The following is a 17,999-nucleotide window of genomic DNA, read 5'->3' as shown; positions in this document are numbered from 1 at the left end:
CTTTCTTTCTTTCTTTCTTTCTTTCTTTCTTTCTTTCTTTCTTTCTTAATAATATTACTTTTGTTTCATTTAGTTGTTGCCTCAGGCTTGACCTACTTAGACTTTGTCATACTGGAGCTTTATAGGGAAAATAATCTGCAAAGTTTTAAATATTTTAAAGACGTGGCCTGGCTCCTTTTGAGCTTGTCTCAGAAAGTACCACTAGAGTCAGCTTCCATGAAATTTCTCCTATTTTTCCTCAGTGTGCAGATATGGGTAAGGTGTGGTGAAATAGTGTGTGGAAAACCCACTGCTGAATTTGCAAAGAATCAATTCTTCTCTTAATCAACACTGAAGGAGTGGTGTTACGTTCTTGCAGTGCCCTTCCACTGCTCTGGGGGTAACACCCATTGTTCCCAAGACAGGAGCGTGGTAGGAAGGGGAAGAGCATGGAGATAAGGTGGGAGAACAGCAGAAACTGCATTTTCAGGAGAATATTTTCCCAAGCTTTTCATAAGCTTGCTTTTGTTAAAGAAATTCCCTGAAGGCAAGCAAAAATTTCCCATTTTGCTGAGCACTTCAAGTTGAAATTGCTTGAATTTCTTTTGCTGCCCAGATGTCTCAACCTGCAGTGGCCAAGATAAGTTTTGCTTTTGAGCTTGGGGAAAAAAAAAACCCAACCCCAAGCATTCCTTAGGGGCAGAACAAGTGTTCATAAGCACAGGGAACAAAGGGAACGAGTTATTTGAGATTTCCCAGACTGTGTTTCACATCTTGTCTGAGTCCTGTACATCAGAGCTGGGGCAGGAGTGGGAAAGGTGGGGAGGGATCCCTTGGAAGGGGGAAGCTTGCAAAATAAGCTCCCTCTGATATTAGGCTTGGTATTAGGAGTGAGGAATATCCTCTAGAAACAGCTGAAACCCAGCATTTCTCTGGAGATGGATGGGAGCTGACGGGTACCTCTGGGAAGCTGGCCAGCCCATTTAGAGGTCTAAATAGGAGCAGAGTTCTTTGGAAAAATCTGGTTTTAACTCAGACTGAGCCAATGCTTTGGCATTTCCACAAGACTTCTGTACTGCTTTTCTTGCCTTGGCTGAGACTGTTCCAGACTTTATAGAAGAGAGAGACATAAACATGGCTTGTGCTTGTGACAGGAGTGTAACAGCAGTGTTGCCATTCTGAGCTGCTGGAATAACCCTGTACATCCCCTTTCTCCAGCAGGAAATTCCCTAGCTAATTAGTGCATGGATGCTGTGCAGCAGGTAAGGGGGTGAAGCTCAGCTCAGTGCTGTTTGATTACAAGGAAAGGGGCTTTGCAGAGAGCCAGATCTGGGTTGGGTTTTACCTCTTTCCTTTCAAAACCAGATGGATCGTCGGGATGGTCTTCAGGGTCAGATGGAGGGTAACAAATGGCCTGAGCATCATGGTGCCATTTCCCATCAGGGATGGACACAGTGGACAGAGTCCTGATCATTCAGCTTCCTGCAGTTCCTGTGGTTCCCAGATATCTCTCCTTTCCCTGCCTGCTCGTGGGAGAATGGAACTAATCACCCCTGTGTTACCGAGCCCTTGGGGCCTCTTCTTGACGCTCTGCCTCATCCCCCCGAGGCTCTGTCACTGGGAGGACGGTCCAAAAATCCTGCTCTGCCTCTCCCTGTGCAGGATTCACCTGGAGGACCTCAGCCAGAGCGTCCTGCTGCACATGACTGAGAAGCTGGGCTACAAGAACAGCGATGTCATCAACACTGTGCTCTCCAACAGGGCCAGTCACACGCTGGCCATCTACTTCCTGCTCAACAAGAAGCTGGAGCGCTACCTGGCCAGCCTCAGGGTGAGCACTGCCTCGTGCCACTGCTGGGGGAGGAGGGGAAAAAAAAGGCTAAAATTGTCCTGGTTTGCTGGCATTTGATCTCACAGAACCACAGAATATCCCAAGGACCGTCCGGTCCAGCTCCTGGCCCTGCACAGACACCCCAACAATCCCACCCTGTGCATCCCTGGCAGCGCTGTCCAAACGCTCCTGGAGCTCTGCAGGGCTGTGCCCGTTCCCTGGGGAGCCTGGGCAGTGCCCAGCACCCTCTGGGGGAAAAACCTTTTCCTGATATCCAACCTAACCCTTCCCGACAGCTCCAGCCATTCCCTGTCCCTGGTCACCACAGAGATCAGTGCCTGTCACTCCTGTTCCCCTCACGAGGAAGTTGTAACTGCAGGGAGGGCAGTTATCCTGCAGAAAGCAAACTGGTGGCATGCAGAGCCTTTGGTGTGTGATGTGAAGTGCTGTGTCCCTGTGTTGAGATAGTTCTGCTGCTTGGAATACCAGTAACACAATGTCATTTGATTCAGGAGATCAAGAGGAAGCTTAAGACCTCTTAAGCTTCTTTAAGTGAAAACTCAGCTGAAAGTTTTACTTGATCTAATCTCCCTGGCCCCTGAGCATGGCTTGGCCCTTCCAATTTGACAACAGCTTCTTAGTTTTTTTTTTCCTCAGTTCTTTTCACATTAATGGTGATGCCACCAATGATATTTAAAATGTAATGGACCAAATCCATCATCCCTGTAAGCCGATGCTCCTCCACTGAATGCCAAGAGTGGGTACGGTAATTGAACGTTGGTTTTCTCTAATTATCTTACGTATTTTACTTTTCTGTGCTTTCCTCTCCACAGAAGGCTGAAGGCCAGGACAGTATTTGCCACAAGAACCAGCTATACCAGATAGAAAAGTACAAGGCAAATAAAGACTCCTATGAGGTAAAGCTCACCAAAGCTTGTTGAAGTGCTTTGAAAGCAGATTGAATCTGAGCATCCTTGGTGATTGTGATTTAGGTGATGGGGTTGTGGACCTGTGGAGAAAAAAAAGACCTGTGGTCCTGCCTGTGCAGGACAAATAACCCTTTATTTCTTTTCGAAGAAACAAATAGCAACCCCCTAGAAAGGAAATAGAAAGGTGACTTTCAGGGTTTTGTAAGAAATTAAATGTTTTTAAATCTCTGTTCAGCAAAATGATGCAAACTCGGGGCTCCATAGCTTCATTCTGGGGTGCAAGTTGCTGGCGTTATAAAAAGATAAAGACTGAGTGTTTTTGAGGCTTTGAGCCTTGAGACCTTGCTGGTGTAGGGCAGAGAGCTGAGTGACAGCCCGGGTGACCCTCCTGGTGTCCTGGGCCAACCCTGGCTTGGCTGCCGGGACAGTGAAACTGTATTATCACAACACTCTTTAATTTTCTCTGCTGCTTAGCAGAAGTGATGCAGGATCAGCCCACTGCATCATGAAGGAATTCCCCTGGGCAGACAAAAGATTCAACCTTTTGCTCCATTGGTCTCTTGTCTTCTTGCCTGCAAGCAGAGAAGGTATTTTGTATTAAACCATAGCAGGATTTTTCTTCCCTGGCTGATTCTTTGCCAAGCACTAAAATTACAGGAGTAATATGAGCTGTGCAAGTCTTCCCTGCCAACACAAAGAGCAGCATTCTTGAGGAGTCTGCCTGTTTCAAAAGCTGCTCCTCAGCACTGGATTGATGATCTAATTGCAGGGGCAGATTTGTGTCGTGGCTGGTTTTGTTTATTATAAAGGCTGCTTGCAAGACAAGCTGAACTGCAAGCCACATGGAAATATCAGGGCAAAGTACTTATTCTTGTCTTGAGCAAATCAAAACCATCTTACTTGAAATGGATCAGCAGTGGATAGACTCAATGAATATGATATCTCACAAAGCTCTCACAGCTTATTCAGGCTGTGGCAGGGCAACATTCCCTGGAAACAGCAGCAGGTACCGGGAGTTGAATGCTGCAGATACTGCATGGAGCATCTTGGTTCTCCCTGGACAGGCTGCTGGTGTCACTTCCCTGTGCAGTGACAGAGCCACTGCGCTCTGGGGTTCTGCACTCTCCAGGGATCGGCTCACAGCTTCTGCTCCCGTGCAGGGGAGGCTGAGCAAGGCCTGCCCGGGAAGTTTACTTCTCTCAGGAAAACTGAAAACTAACAGCAGTGCCGGGGTATGGCCCCAGGTTGGTTTGTCGGCATGCTTAGGGATAGAAGCTCCCTCCAAAGCCTCTCCTGCACTCGGAGTTAGTCCCAGGGCAGCTGTTTAGAGGATGAGGGGGTGTCATGTCTTTCTTGGAGTAGTTACCAGGATGCACTCACTGTGCAGACACTGCAAGAATAATGATAATAACCCAGTCTGTTCTCCTGCTGCATGGGCACAGCTGAGCATGGAAGTGCAGGCCAAGTTGGATGGGGCTTGCAGCAACCTGGGCTAGGGAACGGTGTCCCTGCCCATGGCAGGGGATGGAGATGGGCTCTAAGGTCCCTTTCAACCCATTCTCTGATTGTACAGTGTTTTCTGTCATTTCAGCTGTACTTACACGTGGGGTTATGTTACTTTTACTGTAGCAGAACAGGTGAAGCAGCACACAGGGGTGAATGCACAGCCTGGGATGCTGCTGCCATTTGTAACTAAGGCAGACATCTCTCCTAAGATGCCTCCATGTGGGAGTAACACAGCTCTGGCAGTGTCCAGCTCAGTGGGTGCCACTGGGACTCAGGGGAAGGGGTTTTGTAAGCTCAGGAAGGTTCGTGAGCTGGAGATGGAATCCCCTTATCCCTCCTCACCATTTCCAGAGCAGGAATTGGGAACCACTGGTCCCTAGGCAGGCACTGCACCGCAGCAGAGCTGCAGGTTGCCATGGGAATAGCAGGGGGAGGGATGGTCAGCTACGGCTTCAGCAGACGATGGAATTTCTCCCACCTCTCTCCAGCGATGGGAAGTAAGGACTTGGCTTCAGGAGGGGCTGCCAGCAGCTGGGGCAGGCAGGGGCACGTGGGCAGTGGTCATGTCCTGCCCCTCTTCTCCACCGGGTCTCGAGAGGGGCCAAGGCTGCCGTGGGTGTGAAGTACCCAGACTGTTTCCAGGCTGGTGTCACTGAGGTGCTCAGCACGGATGGGCTGTGCAGGGACAGGGAGGCAGGCAGGATTCTGTGGCTCTCTCCATCTCTCTTTTTTTTTGTGGAAGTGGGCTTGGGATGTATGGCTGTCCCTTCAGTGAATCCAGGGGAGCTAGTGGGCTCAGACTTGGAATTCGCGATTTTTAAAAACTGGTGTTCTTGTCCTATCACCACTTCAGTCGTGGCCAAGGCAAATATCCTTTATCTGCCTTTCAAATCCATTGCTGGGACTAAGAGTAGGTTTGAGGGTCAAGGTCAGGACAGGAAATAGCAGAGGATGATGTAATTCCCAACCTATTCAAGTGTAACATACCGGTACAGCTCCTGCATTGTGGGACAGCGGGACACGGCCGTGCACTCTGCAGTGCAGAGGGAACTTCCATAGCTCCCCTGAACGAACCTTCCTTCCCTTTTCAAATGTAAGTGTGTGGCACCTTGGGAGTTCAGCGCTTTGGTCCTGAGCCTCTCACAACCGTGGTCATTAAGGAGCAACGTTAGTAGTTTTAAAAATACTTCTAAGACTATTTGCAGTGTTCATCCAGTGTGAGGGAATTAATTGCCAGCACCGGATATGTGAATTTCCCTTGCCAGGGGCGCTTTCATTGTGCGGAGTGGCTGTGTTGCTGTGCCTGAGAGAATATACCAGCAGGGTGAGGGCAAAGGCAGGAGCACTGGGCAGGTGAGGAGCTGCAGCTTGGCTCATGCACCATCAGGCTAAAAATACTGCAGCCCTGGAACGTCCTGCACTCAGACAGAGGCTGCAGCAACCAGCACGCAGATTGTTCCTCACCTATCCAGAATAGCAGATAGCTCCTGACAGTCTTGATTGGCTCCTGTGGGCTTAATATAGTCACCACTTAGTCTCATCCTCACAAGTACCTTTATAAAAAGATCCTGGGGAGAGCCCGGTCTCTGCTGAACTCGGCAGCAGAGTTTCAGAGCCGTGGGAGGAAAAACAGTGTGGTGGGCTCAGAATTAGCTGTGCACCTGCCACTGACTGTGGCAGGGTGATATTCCCACAGCATTATTAGTAGTAGTATTGCTGCTGTTGTTTTTGCTGTTGTTACCACCTCACCCTCATCAGGAGGGATGGTGCAGGGCCTGATCTGCCACTGTGCTGCTCCAAGCACAGCATGGACAGGCACCTCCAAAGCTAGACAAAGGTGTACAGCTCCATGAGGGGCTCCTTTGTGGCTGTGGAAGGGTCAGCTAGCTGCAGCTAGCCAGAGGGAAAGGAATTGGAGGAGATAAGGGATGGATGGGGGCAAAAACCACGTGCACGAGGGAAGCTGAGGTGAAGCCAGCGAGGAGCTCACAGAGGGTCTCAGGTCCTTGTTCTCCCAAGTCACCTGCCTAACCATGTCTGTAATAACACTGAAAACTTTAGTTTGGGGTTCAGGTCTTCTTTCCAACTCTGTAACTCCTGAAAGGTTAATGAGCCCAGCAGTGCCCAGGCACCATCTGTGCAGGGAGCCAGGCTCCATCTGAGCTGGGAATGCTCATTATGAGTCCAGATTTTTGCCTCTTCAGTGTCTGGTTTTTCTTCCAGGGCTGTTTTGTGGCCCAGGAGAACCCAAGTTGTCTTCTGCATCTTTCTTTTCCTCTCGCAGGTTTTTGTGCACTTGACTTTGAGGCTTTTCATAGACTCCACAGTCTATGAGTGAGCTTGCAAAAGAAAATCAAGACTGGCAGTGCATAATTATCAGAAAAACATGGGCACATAATTGGGGGAAGGAACTTCCCTTCAGTTTTTAAAAAAGACTTGTACTTACAGGGACCTTTTAATCAGATGCAGCAAAACATATTATTTAAATGAGAACTGCAACCACAAAAACAACCCCAAACCAAACGAAACTTTTTTTTTTAATGTGAAATAAGACAATAGAAATCAGTGGCAGTAAAGGGTGTTAAGCACTTTGCTGAATCCAGTGGCTGAAAGAAGATGCAATGAATTTTCATTGTAAAACAGTACTTTGAAAATTGGTTGCCTCTTCAGAATCCTGCTCCCAGGTTTTGTTTTCCCTCTGTCATCACTGGACATCAAACCTATCTTGCTCTTGCAGTCCCACCTTCAGCTGCCTTCCCCATCATGGCCAGGAGTTAGGGCTTAGGGAAGGGATGACTCAGTAATTTTCTCCCCCTCGATGTCTTGTGCAGTTGCAGAGATGCTGTAAAAGCAAGGGCTGTATTCCTCCAGATCTTGTCTGGACAGAAGATAAATTACCCACAGGCTTTAAACTTCTTTAAAACTTTGCAGCTCACCTTTTTAAATGTCAGAGGGAGTGAGAGAAATCAAAGACCTTTTGTGGTGCTTAAGTAGGGTATTTCAGGTATGGAGGAGCGCAAACCTTTATCTGCTTGCTCCAAGAGAAAAGCTTTCCTTTTCCTTTAATTTTCCAAAACCAGCTTTCACACTGCCTGAATGTCAGAGCAGATGGGAGCCATGAAATCGTGGCAAACTGATGAGAGGAAAATGAGACATGGAGGGTGAAGTTACTCGGAGTAGTCAGAATAAGTTCCTTGTAAATACATAGTACTTAATCCGCCTTGTAGGTCTGGGGGTCACTGAAACTTCCCTTGAGTAAACCAAATTGTTCTTGTTTGTTTTACAACCTAAAGGACAAAAAACTCAAAGAGCAAGAAAAGAAAGGGGAGATTCTTCACCGTCAGCTCCCAAAGAAAACTGAGAAAAGTCCAGTTTCATATAGACAGCCTTCTTCCTGTCTTATCTCACAGATCCAGAACACCAAGGCTCTGCTGAAGGACCGGAAAGTCACCAAGGCTGGGGGTCCGGAGAAAGGTCAGTGGGAGAAAGGCCAGCGGTGGGTCCGTGTGTGCATGTGTGGTGTGGTGTTACTGAGCCTGTCCTGCCCTGTGTGTTGTGTGTTTGGGAGGCTCTGGCTTTGCATCCCCTGTCAGCTCTGGGGGTGGTGTGGGAAAGAGGCCTGGGTAGTGTCGGCACACGGGGAATGAAACGCCCTGAGGAGACCATGATGGCACTCAGCAGTCAGGAATCCTCACTTTCTGTGTTTGACAGAATTCCTGCAGTGCTTTAAAAAGCCAGTTGCTTTCTGTATTTACACGTCCTCACACAAAGCCATCCACACTCACGCTGGTGTTTTGAAAGCATCACCACCCACCCCGGATCACTGGGGAACCAGAGCTGGTAGCCAAACTTCTTCCTACCAGCCACTGTGTTTTCCTGAGAGGGGGCTAAGGAGCAGCACGGGAGAATCCCTGACCTCGAGGAGTCCCTGGGAGGAGTTGATGGTGGAGGAATGGGAAAGAGGCAGCCTCAAGGAAAGGCAGGTGGGACTGCCAACCTCAGCAATTTCCCATCAGCAAAAGGAGGGAGGAAGGCATGAGCAGGGAAAGGAAAAGATGTGACAGCCGGAGGAGAGCAGAGCATTAATCACAAAGGGCAGCCTGAGAGGGCTGGGTGAAAGCTGCTGGCAAAAGGAGGGGAGAGAAAGGAGTGCAGGAAAAGGGGAGCCAGCAGGGAAAATGGGGTGTGGGGAGTGCACACCTGGATGGGAGACACTGAGGAGCAGGAAGGTGATGTTAAATAAGGAACTGAATGAGGGGAGGTCACTACAGAGCAGTGTGGGGAGATAGAGTGATGTAAAACATTTACTGTGGCGTCAGGGGTTGTTCAGAGTGGTGGCTTGTGATGCTTTCATGCTCATTCTCATGACTTGATAATTTATCATTTGTTGTGCTCAACGTGAGAAAAAACGTCCAAATAAGTGTTTGTGTGGCAGCACGAGCACCCTGCTGCAAAGGGGCAGGAGTCCAGAGAGCTGGTCAGAAATGGGATGCACTTCTTGTGAAAAATGTAAAAAAAAGCCACTTAAAATGCCCATTTTGCTCAGATTTGTTGTCCCTTTTGGGAGGAAGGCGCAGGGGGAAGTAAATCTTGTTTATTCCTTCCTTCTTTATGTTTTTCCCTGCTTTTTTGATCTGAAACCTGAAAATCATGCAGATCTCAGCTAAAGCATTTCTCTGCTTATGGAAACTATGTTTTGACACATCTTAAATAGTCAAATTATTTTGGCCAGTTTTCGAAAGAAACTGGTCAGATCCAACTAGTCCTGCTTTTGCCAGACAAGTGTGAGATTTCATCCTGTTCATCCATTCAGGTCTCAACCCCTGACAAGACCATCCCTCCACAAGAAATACCTGTGAGATTTGTGGCTGTGACCTGAGCGCTGGCAGAGCTAAATGATGTTAGACCCTTTTCAGATGATTTGAGACCGAGGGAACTCATGGAATAGCTACCACTTAATTCAATTAGGGGGACCTGGCAATCAGGCTCCTTGGACAGCTTTCCATCAAGGCAGCAAAACGTGCTTGCTTGTGCCTAGCTTGGCATAAGGCAGTGCCAGCATTCTGTAGGAACTGAGCAGATCTTCTCCACGAGCTGTTTGGTGTGACTGGGCCAAATGCTGCAAAGATTGTTCCATTTATTTTTGGCCCTTGCTAGAGGAAGGTTCTCGCTGAAGTCGATGCAGCAAATCTGTTCCAACTGTAGCAGCCTGAATCTGGCCAGTGCTGCTACTCCGTATTTACATGTGTGAAACCAGGAACAGATTTTGTTCCAAAATGCAAGGAGAGCCATTGGGGATTAACTCACTGTGCTCCCCTGTGTCTCTAGGTGTGTCAGTGAATACAGGCCCAGCAAGAACCACACGAAGTTGTGCTAAGAGAGGAGAAATGTGAGATTTCTCAGGCACAGCCTTAGAGGATATATAATTAATACAAACAGCTGAAGATATCTGTGGTTTTCCTTTTCAAGTCCTTAGTTTAAGCACTTTTCCTGCCTGTGAGGAAAGGGACAGATAAACTACCCAGGAGACAATGGTGTGAGTATTAAGTGAGGGTCAGAGAATTGGGTTCTGAGTGTATCCCAGACCATTTGTTGTAGCTGGTGCATTTATCAGGTTCTTCTGGAACATGTTTGAGGCGCTGTGGGCCGCTGCCCACCGGGGCAGGCAGTGCTGGTAACTGCAATGTGCTCTTCTGCTTCCTTCTCCCATTGCTTTGCAGACTCCTGCGGTGGGGTGAGCCCTTTCCACGAGCCCCTGGCATCCAAGATGGGCTGTGTCACTTCCAGCTCCCTGGAATACCTGGAGGTCCAGCAGCCACCCCCCAGAACCCCCCCGGCTCCTCAAGAGGCAGGAGTCTCCCCAGCCGGAGCCATCCCGGATCGGGGGCCGGGCAAAGGACTCCCCTCTCATCCTGAATATTGTGCACTCCTTCGAGTCAGTTGACAGAGAGGACCAAATAGACCAGGTTTCCCCCTCTCACCAGTACAGAATTTTAGGCTCACCAATGAATTTCCCTTACAAAAGCTCAAGTGAAAGGACACTGTCGCCGCTCTTTCCCCCAGGGAGCACGTCCCCCGTCCACCCCACCCAGGTCTCGTTCACGTATGAAGAAAAAGCATATCCGGCAAAGGAAGAAGCAGTGTCCCCTACTCAGCTGGTCCCCAGCAACCCCCTGGGCAGCCCAAACTGTGTGAAAAGCAGGGGCAGGTTCCCCATGATGGGGATCGGACAGATGCTGCGGAAGAGGAACCAGACCATGCAGTCGGCGAGCGAAAAGCCCCTGGAAGCCAGGATGCCTCAGCTGCAGCAGATGAGCCCCACACAGATTTCCTTCAACACAGAGGTTGTCAGCGGCCAGTGTTAGTCTGACATCCTGGGATTTGCACTGCTCTTCTCTGGGATCCAACCTTTTTCTCCTTTAAGCAAGAAGGGAAAGCCACAGGCATGTTGCTGTCACTGCATCATACCCTGCAGCGGTGCAGCGTAGGAAATTGGAGGTTTGCTTGCAAGGAAGGCATTGTCCTACATATTAAAGTTGAAAGAAGAGGGCTCTGCTTGTGTTGTTAAGAAATATTCACATTTGGCATCTGACTGTACAGTAAAACATCCTGAAAGAGCTACGTGAATCTGTATTTTCACTGCTCTCACCTGGTGTTGCAGCGAGGTTGGTTGGAAGAACCGTGAGCACCGAGGGTTTGGTTCCTCCAGGAAATCAGTGGTGCTGTGGATGCCGGGCCAGGATCTGTGGTAAGACTGTCCCTGCTCCGCCTGCCTGTGCCACACAGCACGTGGTCCTGCTGCAGGCTTTGTTCCTTCGGCAGGCAAGGGGAAAAACCCCAGATACTCTGAGCTTGCTGACAAGCCCTGCCGAGAAGATGAAGGTGGTAGAAGCTTGAATAAAGACATGAGTGGTCTAATTCAGAAAAAGTGGGAATATTGGAATTCAAAGCAGATTTTACTGTTAATTACATAAAGTAGGTAATAACGCAATCCTTTTTTTCATAAAGAAAACTATGATTTAATCATGTCACAAGAAACATGATTATTTAAAAACAAGTGTCATCATGTGGAAATTCACTGCATTAAAGGCCAGTTCCTTTCATATGAGGGGTCTGCAAGCAGGTGCTTCAAACAGAAATCCAGATTGCAACAGGCTGTGTTTAAACAATCGGCCAACCCCCACATCAGCCCCTGTTACAGCAAGGCAGCATTGGACACACCTGAAGGCTTCTCTGAGACTGCAGTGAATTAAAAAGACCAATAAAGGACACATGAACCTGTACCAAGTCCATTTTATACTCCAAGATTGGTAATGTAGTGGTTACCAAAAATTGGGTATTGTTACGAGCAGTGAAGATTAACTTTCTTAAAAGACACCATGTTCTGTATACCAGTCTTGTTTTTCTAAGTAAATGATACATCTGAGAGGTTGGCAACATTTTTTTGGTTCTGTTTCTGTCTTCAAACCATTTCCTATAAATTAGAAGGTTTAGCCAAAGACAAAGACTGCTCTTTTCTTTCATCTGTACCGCCCCTGTGTACGTGTTTATGTGTTCAGAGCATCTCAGCAAAGCTTGTTCCAGTCTGGTTCCCCCATGGGCAGCCCTGGCCCACACTGCTCCCAGCCCTGAATGTCATTTCAAAACCCAGGAAGCAGAGGTGTTGTCTTCTTATTGCTGGAAGAGGGGATTTTGCCACTGGGAGGAATCCAGGCCCTATTTGCATCCGTACTTTCACAAACAATTTTGCTGCCACGTTGGTGTCTGCAAATGCTGAGGGTTACCCCTGTTTGAGAAGTTTTCCTTCCAGTTCCATGAGCAGGATGTTGAGAGCCTGGGACAAGAGGGGCAGCAGAGGCAGGGGAGAAGGTCCCCAGCAGAGCCCATAGCTGAGCCTGTGTTCCTGGTTTGCAGTGTGCCATGGGTCTGAGACCAAAATCTGCAGGAAAAAATGGACATTAATCCAAATACTGACAGATAACTGGACTGCTCAGTGCTGGAAAAACCAGCAGAGTGATGCCCAGAGCACCCTGCAGGTGAGACCTTCCCCTCAACACTGGAGTTTGGCACCAGTTCGGTCCTGGAGAGTCCATGTGCATCTTGGACCCTTGAGTGGAGTGAGGACTCCCACCTCTTAGGGAGTTGTGCTACACTTGAAAACCCCAATAGGGTAAGAAACACAGCCCTGAAACAATGTTATCCATTTTCAGATCAAGAAGTGTTGCATTCTGTTTGTAGAGAGCACCTGTGCATCCCAGGGGGCCATTTTAGCTCCTTCATTTATAAACGTCAGAGCATTTTCATTCTCTTCGTGCTAAGAACATGTTTGTGCTGCCAGGCCAGTGGGCAGGGACCACTGAAGTCAGGGACCACTGGAGTCCCCCCCTTTGTGTGCTTCAGACTCACATACCCGAACAGATGGCAGATGCTGACTTGAATTACAAACTCAGGTTTATTTGGAACCCAATAAAAGGTTGGGGGAGGCAGGAAGGAGACATGGTTTTTTTTTCTGTTTTGTTTTTTTTTTTGTGTATGAAAACACAGGAAGTATGTGTAAGAATCTGAATGAAAACAAATGTTAAATCTTTTATTATATTTATAGAGAATATATGAGTACTACACTGCTAAAACGTAACCATGTATTCAGCATAGTCAGTAGCTATGTACAGTCCAACTGCAGTGACCACAGAAGGGACGTACTGAAATATCATACTGGAAATTCCAGGGGGGACAAGCTGTATTTGGTATCATTATTAAATATATGTACTTTTTGAACAAGATTGCCACACTGCTGACTTTGTTTGCTGGGTCACTGTGTAGCAAAGATGATCTCAGTACAAAAACTTCAAGGCCAGGTTGGATGGGGCTTCGAGCAACCTGGACTAGTGGAAGGTTGAGATCTTTTTCTGGTGTTTGCCATAGGCTTGGCACCAAACCTGTCAGGAAGCTGTTTGACAGCGCTGAAAATACACCTTACACTTCAGGTTGGGTGTCGATAAAAGAGCAGTTTTGAGCTGTGGTGCAAGATGGAGACACCTCTGTGGGGCCTTTCTGAGCTGCTGATCACATGCAGAACCCAGTGGAGTCAGTGGAGCAGCTGTGAAACACTTACAGGAGGGTTTCGCAAACTGACTGATCACTGGGCAGCAGTTCAGGATCCAGAGTGGTAAAAGTGGTTTTGTTCAGGCTCTTCTGCCTGGAAAAACAGGTGTTGGATATATTCAGCGAGAAAGAGCAGGAATCAGCAGCTGTTGCTGAAGGTGTTGGTCTTTGTACTTCTCCTGTAAATAGGCTGCTAAATACTAAAAAAACTTCACTGCTTGTAGCACCCCAAGCTCATGTGGGCTGTGCTTATCCAGAAGTGAGCAGAAATTTCGGGGGCCCTACTGCTGTGTGCAGGACTTTGGATTTTGCCTGTCTCTTCCCTGCTTCTTCAATCCTTTGTGGCCACAAATGGTCAATTTTATCTCGTGTGTCCTCCCTCCACATGGCTTCCTTGGAGCGTTACAGAACTCTTCAATGTTTGATCTCAGAGGAAGCCTGTATTGCTTTCTGTTCCTGGGGCACAGGCAATCAGAAGAACAAAGGGCATCCAGATAGAGCCTAGGGTGGGATTTGGAGTTTGCAGGAGCATCTCTGTTGTCTGCCTGCTGATGTCAGGGCATGAAGAGCCAAAGAGAGAAGAAAGAAGATATTTATTGAGCAAGGGTGAGGTGCTAAGCTTGTTCTAAAATTAAAATAAATATGATATTTATTAATGTTGGTATGAAGAGCACTCTTCTACCTATACAAGGGGGGAAAGACCAGTTCCTTGTATCTCTTACAAGCAGAAAGGACAGAATCCAAAACAAAGAAAGGTCACCAGAGGCTGTATTTCCAGATAGCTGTTAGATAAAATGAGGTTTTTCTCTCCCATCTCTGCCTGCTCCCAGACAATTTGCCCGTGTGTGGACTTGGATCCATGTTTCTTATACATCCCAATGAGCTGATGGGGAGTTTCCTCTACCTGGTCACCAATCCTCATAAAATCTGGAAAATGTCTGATTTCAGACTCCATTTGGCAGAAAGCAGCCAAGAGGGCTCGGACATTTTTCAGGAGGCTCAGGGATGCTGGAATGGGATCTGTGACAGGTGCTCCCAGGCAGGACCTTTCCTCACAGCTCATGAACAGAAATCCATGGCCTTTTTCTTGGTTTAAAAATGAAGGGAAATTTCAGTTGTGAAAGAACTGATCTGCACGTGCTGGCTTCGGGTCTGCCTCAACCTTCACAACAAAACCTACTCAACATTTCACATTCCCAGCCCCAGAGACAGGAGATTCTGTTTCTGCTGTGTGGGAGAAGGAGTACACAACAGGCTTGTGCAAAGGTGTCACTGCAGTTGCCAGGGACGGGGCCTCGCTCTGTCAGCGCGCGGTGACAAAACTGTCACAGGTCACCAGCTCTCCTGGCCTGAAACGCTCCCAAGTGAATCTGAGAGGTTTGAATCTGCTGCTGAAATTTCTGGAGCCTCAAGACTCTGCTGGAAGTGATGCTGCAGCTGGGCTGGCTGTCTGGGTGCAAAGTCCTGGATGAAAAGACCTGGATGCTCGTGCCGGGAAAGTGCTTCAGAATATAAGGCTGGGGAAAACAAAGTGTTTGAGAACATACATTTAGGTAAAATGGGAATGCATCTGATGCTTTTCCCCAAACTGAAACTAGTTCTATGCTAACCTTTCCCCTTCCTAAATAACTGGAACGATGCTTTTGAAAGCAACCTAACCCCCTTCCAGCAGCTGTGTTTGGGGTTGCTCTGCTGAACCAGCATTCCTAGCAGTACTTGCTGTGCAACATTCACTTTGTCTGGAGCAGCTCCACTGCAGTTTCAGGGGCTGGTGCAACATCTGAAGGAGAGACAGGGAGCAGACAGGGAGGCTCCCTGCCCGGCAGGGCCCTCAGGAGACCAGCTCAGGCCTGGCCCAGGCAGAGCAGCTGCAGAGCTGCTTTAAATCATGGGTGCACAGGTGTTGTCCCTAAGGGCTTGGATGCTTCTTTGCAAGCAGGAGAGGATGGGCCCTGGAGCATTTCCTTTGGGAGGTGTTCAGTACAGCTCACAGCCAAAACTGCACTGTGGACAGGTGTTGCAGTGTGTCTGTTCTATCAAGAGATTGGGAAAGAGACGGGGGCAATGATTCAGGGTCTGTGTCAGCTGCCTTTACTGTACCTCCACAGAAATGGCACTGGGGCGAAGCAGAGCCCTGGAACAGAGCAGATTGTCCTGTGCATTACAAGGACAATGTATCACCACACCCCAGGGGCTCCTCTTACAGCATTTCATTTCAATGTTTCATCCACGGATGCAGCTGGCTGTGACCCCTCTGTCCTTTCCTGGTGACTGGGTAGGGATGTGGACCTTCAGCTGTGCTGGGAGTTTCCCATGGAGCTGCACTGGTGGCTTTGCACCTGGGTAGGACACGCTTGCCTGGCTGTCCTGGGGTGCCTCTGGGTGCAGTTGTTCATTGCTGCTGTTTCTCAGGGTGCCTGTCGGGCTCAGCTCCTCCAAGAATGCACGGGGTGTTGGATGCATAAATCCCTGCGGTTGTTAGCCACGGCTGTCATTCCCCTTCTCCTCCATGTCCCGTCACACAGACGAGCTCAGGGGGCAGGGGTGGGGCAGTGCTGCCCGTGTGGGTTCAGCAGGGAGCTGCCAGTGCTTTAGAGCAGTTGCTCCCTGACCTGGCAAACCCCATGGATGCCCCGAATTTTCTTTTTCTCAGAGCTCTGCTCTCTTTTCCACATGGAAGAGACGACATATTTAGGTCTGCTCTCCAGAAGGAAGCTTCAAGCTACCTGCAGCTGAGGGCAGTCGCCCAGTTTGCCTATGCTGAGGCACCAGGAAAGGACACGTGTCCAAGGCATGTGCCAGTCCCAGCTCCAAGACGTGTCTGTGGCACTTGATGTCTGACTGTCCTGCCCGTAGCCATGCGTACAGCCATGAGAGACACTCGTGCTCCATCCTGAGTGAGGAGCTGGGCTGGCAGATGGCCTGGAGCTGCGGCTAGAGCACGTAACACACTTACTGTGTCTCTAAGTGTCAGCAAAATGCTGTCTTCCCCACCTCTAGCCCAGGTTTTCCCTGGGTTGAGATCCCACATTTCACTCCAGGGGAGGGGAGGACGTGCTGCTCCCCGGGGGAGCACACCCCAACGTGCTGGGGTCATAGTCTGGGCTGTTGTGACCGCCTGGCCTCTGGTCCAGGCTGGGAGCCCTGGCATGGGGACCTGAGGTGACATGAGCTCTGCATGGGCACCCATAGACCTGCCAGGACCTGCAGACCTGTGGTTTCCTCTGATTTCCCTGCCTTTGATCGACCCCCTGAGCCAAAGCTTTACACACAGTGCAGGATTTTCCGTGAGGTTAAAACCCTTCATCAGCATAAAGGATGGGAGACCCTTCAAAACTCCAAATCCGACCACTCCTCTGACAAACAACCCTTGACTCCCACCATTTCCACCAGTGACAGGGACCTGGTCCATGCCACAGGGACTCTTGTGCCTCGGGAAGTTCCACCCGCACATCCACTGTTAGCAGGGAGGGAAAAACCTCCCTCTGCCTTCAGGCACTGCACACCAGCGTGGAAAAAAGCTCCTTCCAAAAAGCCGCCCCGCACCTGTTGCTGAGCGCTCAGCTGAGCCCCTGAGCCCAGACGGGGGGGAGCTGCAGCAGTCTCCATAGTGATTAATTGCATCTCTGCAGACAGGGCAGCGTGACTCGGCAGGGGGAATCGGGAGGCAGAAGCAGGAACAAGCCAGGCAGAGACACGTTTGGCTGAGCAGACCTGCCCTGTGTTCCCACAGCCGCTCCGCAGCCTCTCCTGGTCTGTGGAAGGTGTTCAGGTGCGAGCACGGGGCTGAGGCAGAGATGGAGGATTCCCCATGTCACCCAAACAAGTGATTTCATGGAAGATGAGGCTTCCCTGCCCACCACACCTGATCCAAGTGCATAAGCGAAGAGGAGGCGCAGGCTGACAGTTCCGGAGGATGAAAATCCCTCGTGGTGTTCCCTGATGCCTGTGCTGAACAATCCTTCTAGGAAACAGGGATATGGCATCCACCTGAGCCCTCTCACAGCCTGTGCTGTGGGATACCTGGGCCATCATCCTGTGAGACTGATTATGGGATGGTCAAACATTACAGGGAAGAAAGGATGTCAGGCAACAAATACCTTCCACTTTTCTGTCTTTGCTGGGAGAGCCTAATGCTGTGTGCTCAGGCAATTCCTTCTCTTCCCAGCCCGCCCTTTTCTCGGGATATTTTCTACTGCTCGAATTGTGGTTGCCAAGAGAGCAGCTTACGTGGACAGTGTTGTCTTTATTCAGTTACCTGCAATCCCCTCTGAATGAAGACACCAAATCCCGAGTCACCGCCAGGCTGGAAACCCAATTATTTACCTGTGCCTCCCAGGCTGAGGATGGGATTACAGGCAATCAGGGAAGATCAGACTCACCTATTCAAAGGGATGCTGACATCTCAGAAATAATTCTTACAGGCATTTTACACTGACCATCCTCTAATATTTTCAGGCATGTTAAATAAAACCTTAAAAGTCAATTCCTTAAATCCATCGTGGTTTGTACTTTGTGCTGGGGTGATGAGGGACAAGAAAGCAAACTGCTGGCAATTACCCATGTCACAGTGTCACACTCTGCCTCGCGTCCCGGGCAGCACCATGGTGACAGCCCTGCTCATGCCCAGGTACTGACCTGGAAACATGAGA

The 17,999-nt window shown here is 49.2% G+C and overlaps 1 protein-coding gene across 1 annotated transcript; it reads left to right on the top strand.

Moving 5' to 3' along the window:
- The first annotated feature begins 27 nt into the window (after positions 1-27).
- On the top strand, positions 28-13,025 carry LOC121672349 (hormonally up-regulated neu tumor-associated kinase homolog B-like). Its single transcript, XM_042044970.1, is given in 5 exon segments — positions 28-1,810; positions 2,644-2,727; positions 7,656-7,719; positions 9,966-10,075; positions 10,077-13,025. Coding segments are annotated over 5 exon segments (1,245 nt in total). The 5' UTR covers positions 28-1,357; the 3' UTR covers positions 10,611-13,025.
- The last annotated feature ends 4,974 nt before the right edge of the window (positions 13,026-17,999 follow it).

This window comes from Corvus kubaryi, unplaced genomic scaffold (assembly GCF_017639235.1).
Source record: "Corvus kubaryi isolate FWS band 111438036 unplaced genomic scaffold, C.kubaryi_AGA036_p1.0 50769, whole genome shotgun sequence".
Taxonomy (NCBI): Eukaryota; Metazoa; Chordata; class Aves; order Passeriformes; family Corvidae; genus Corvus; species Corvus kubaryi.
The sequence above is the reverse complement of the archived record's forward strand: the minus strand, read 5'-3'. Positions and strand labels throughout refer to the sequence as shown.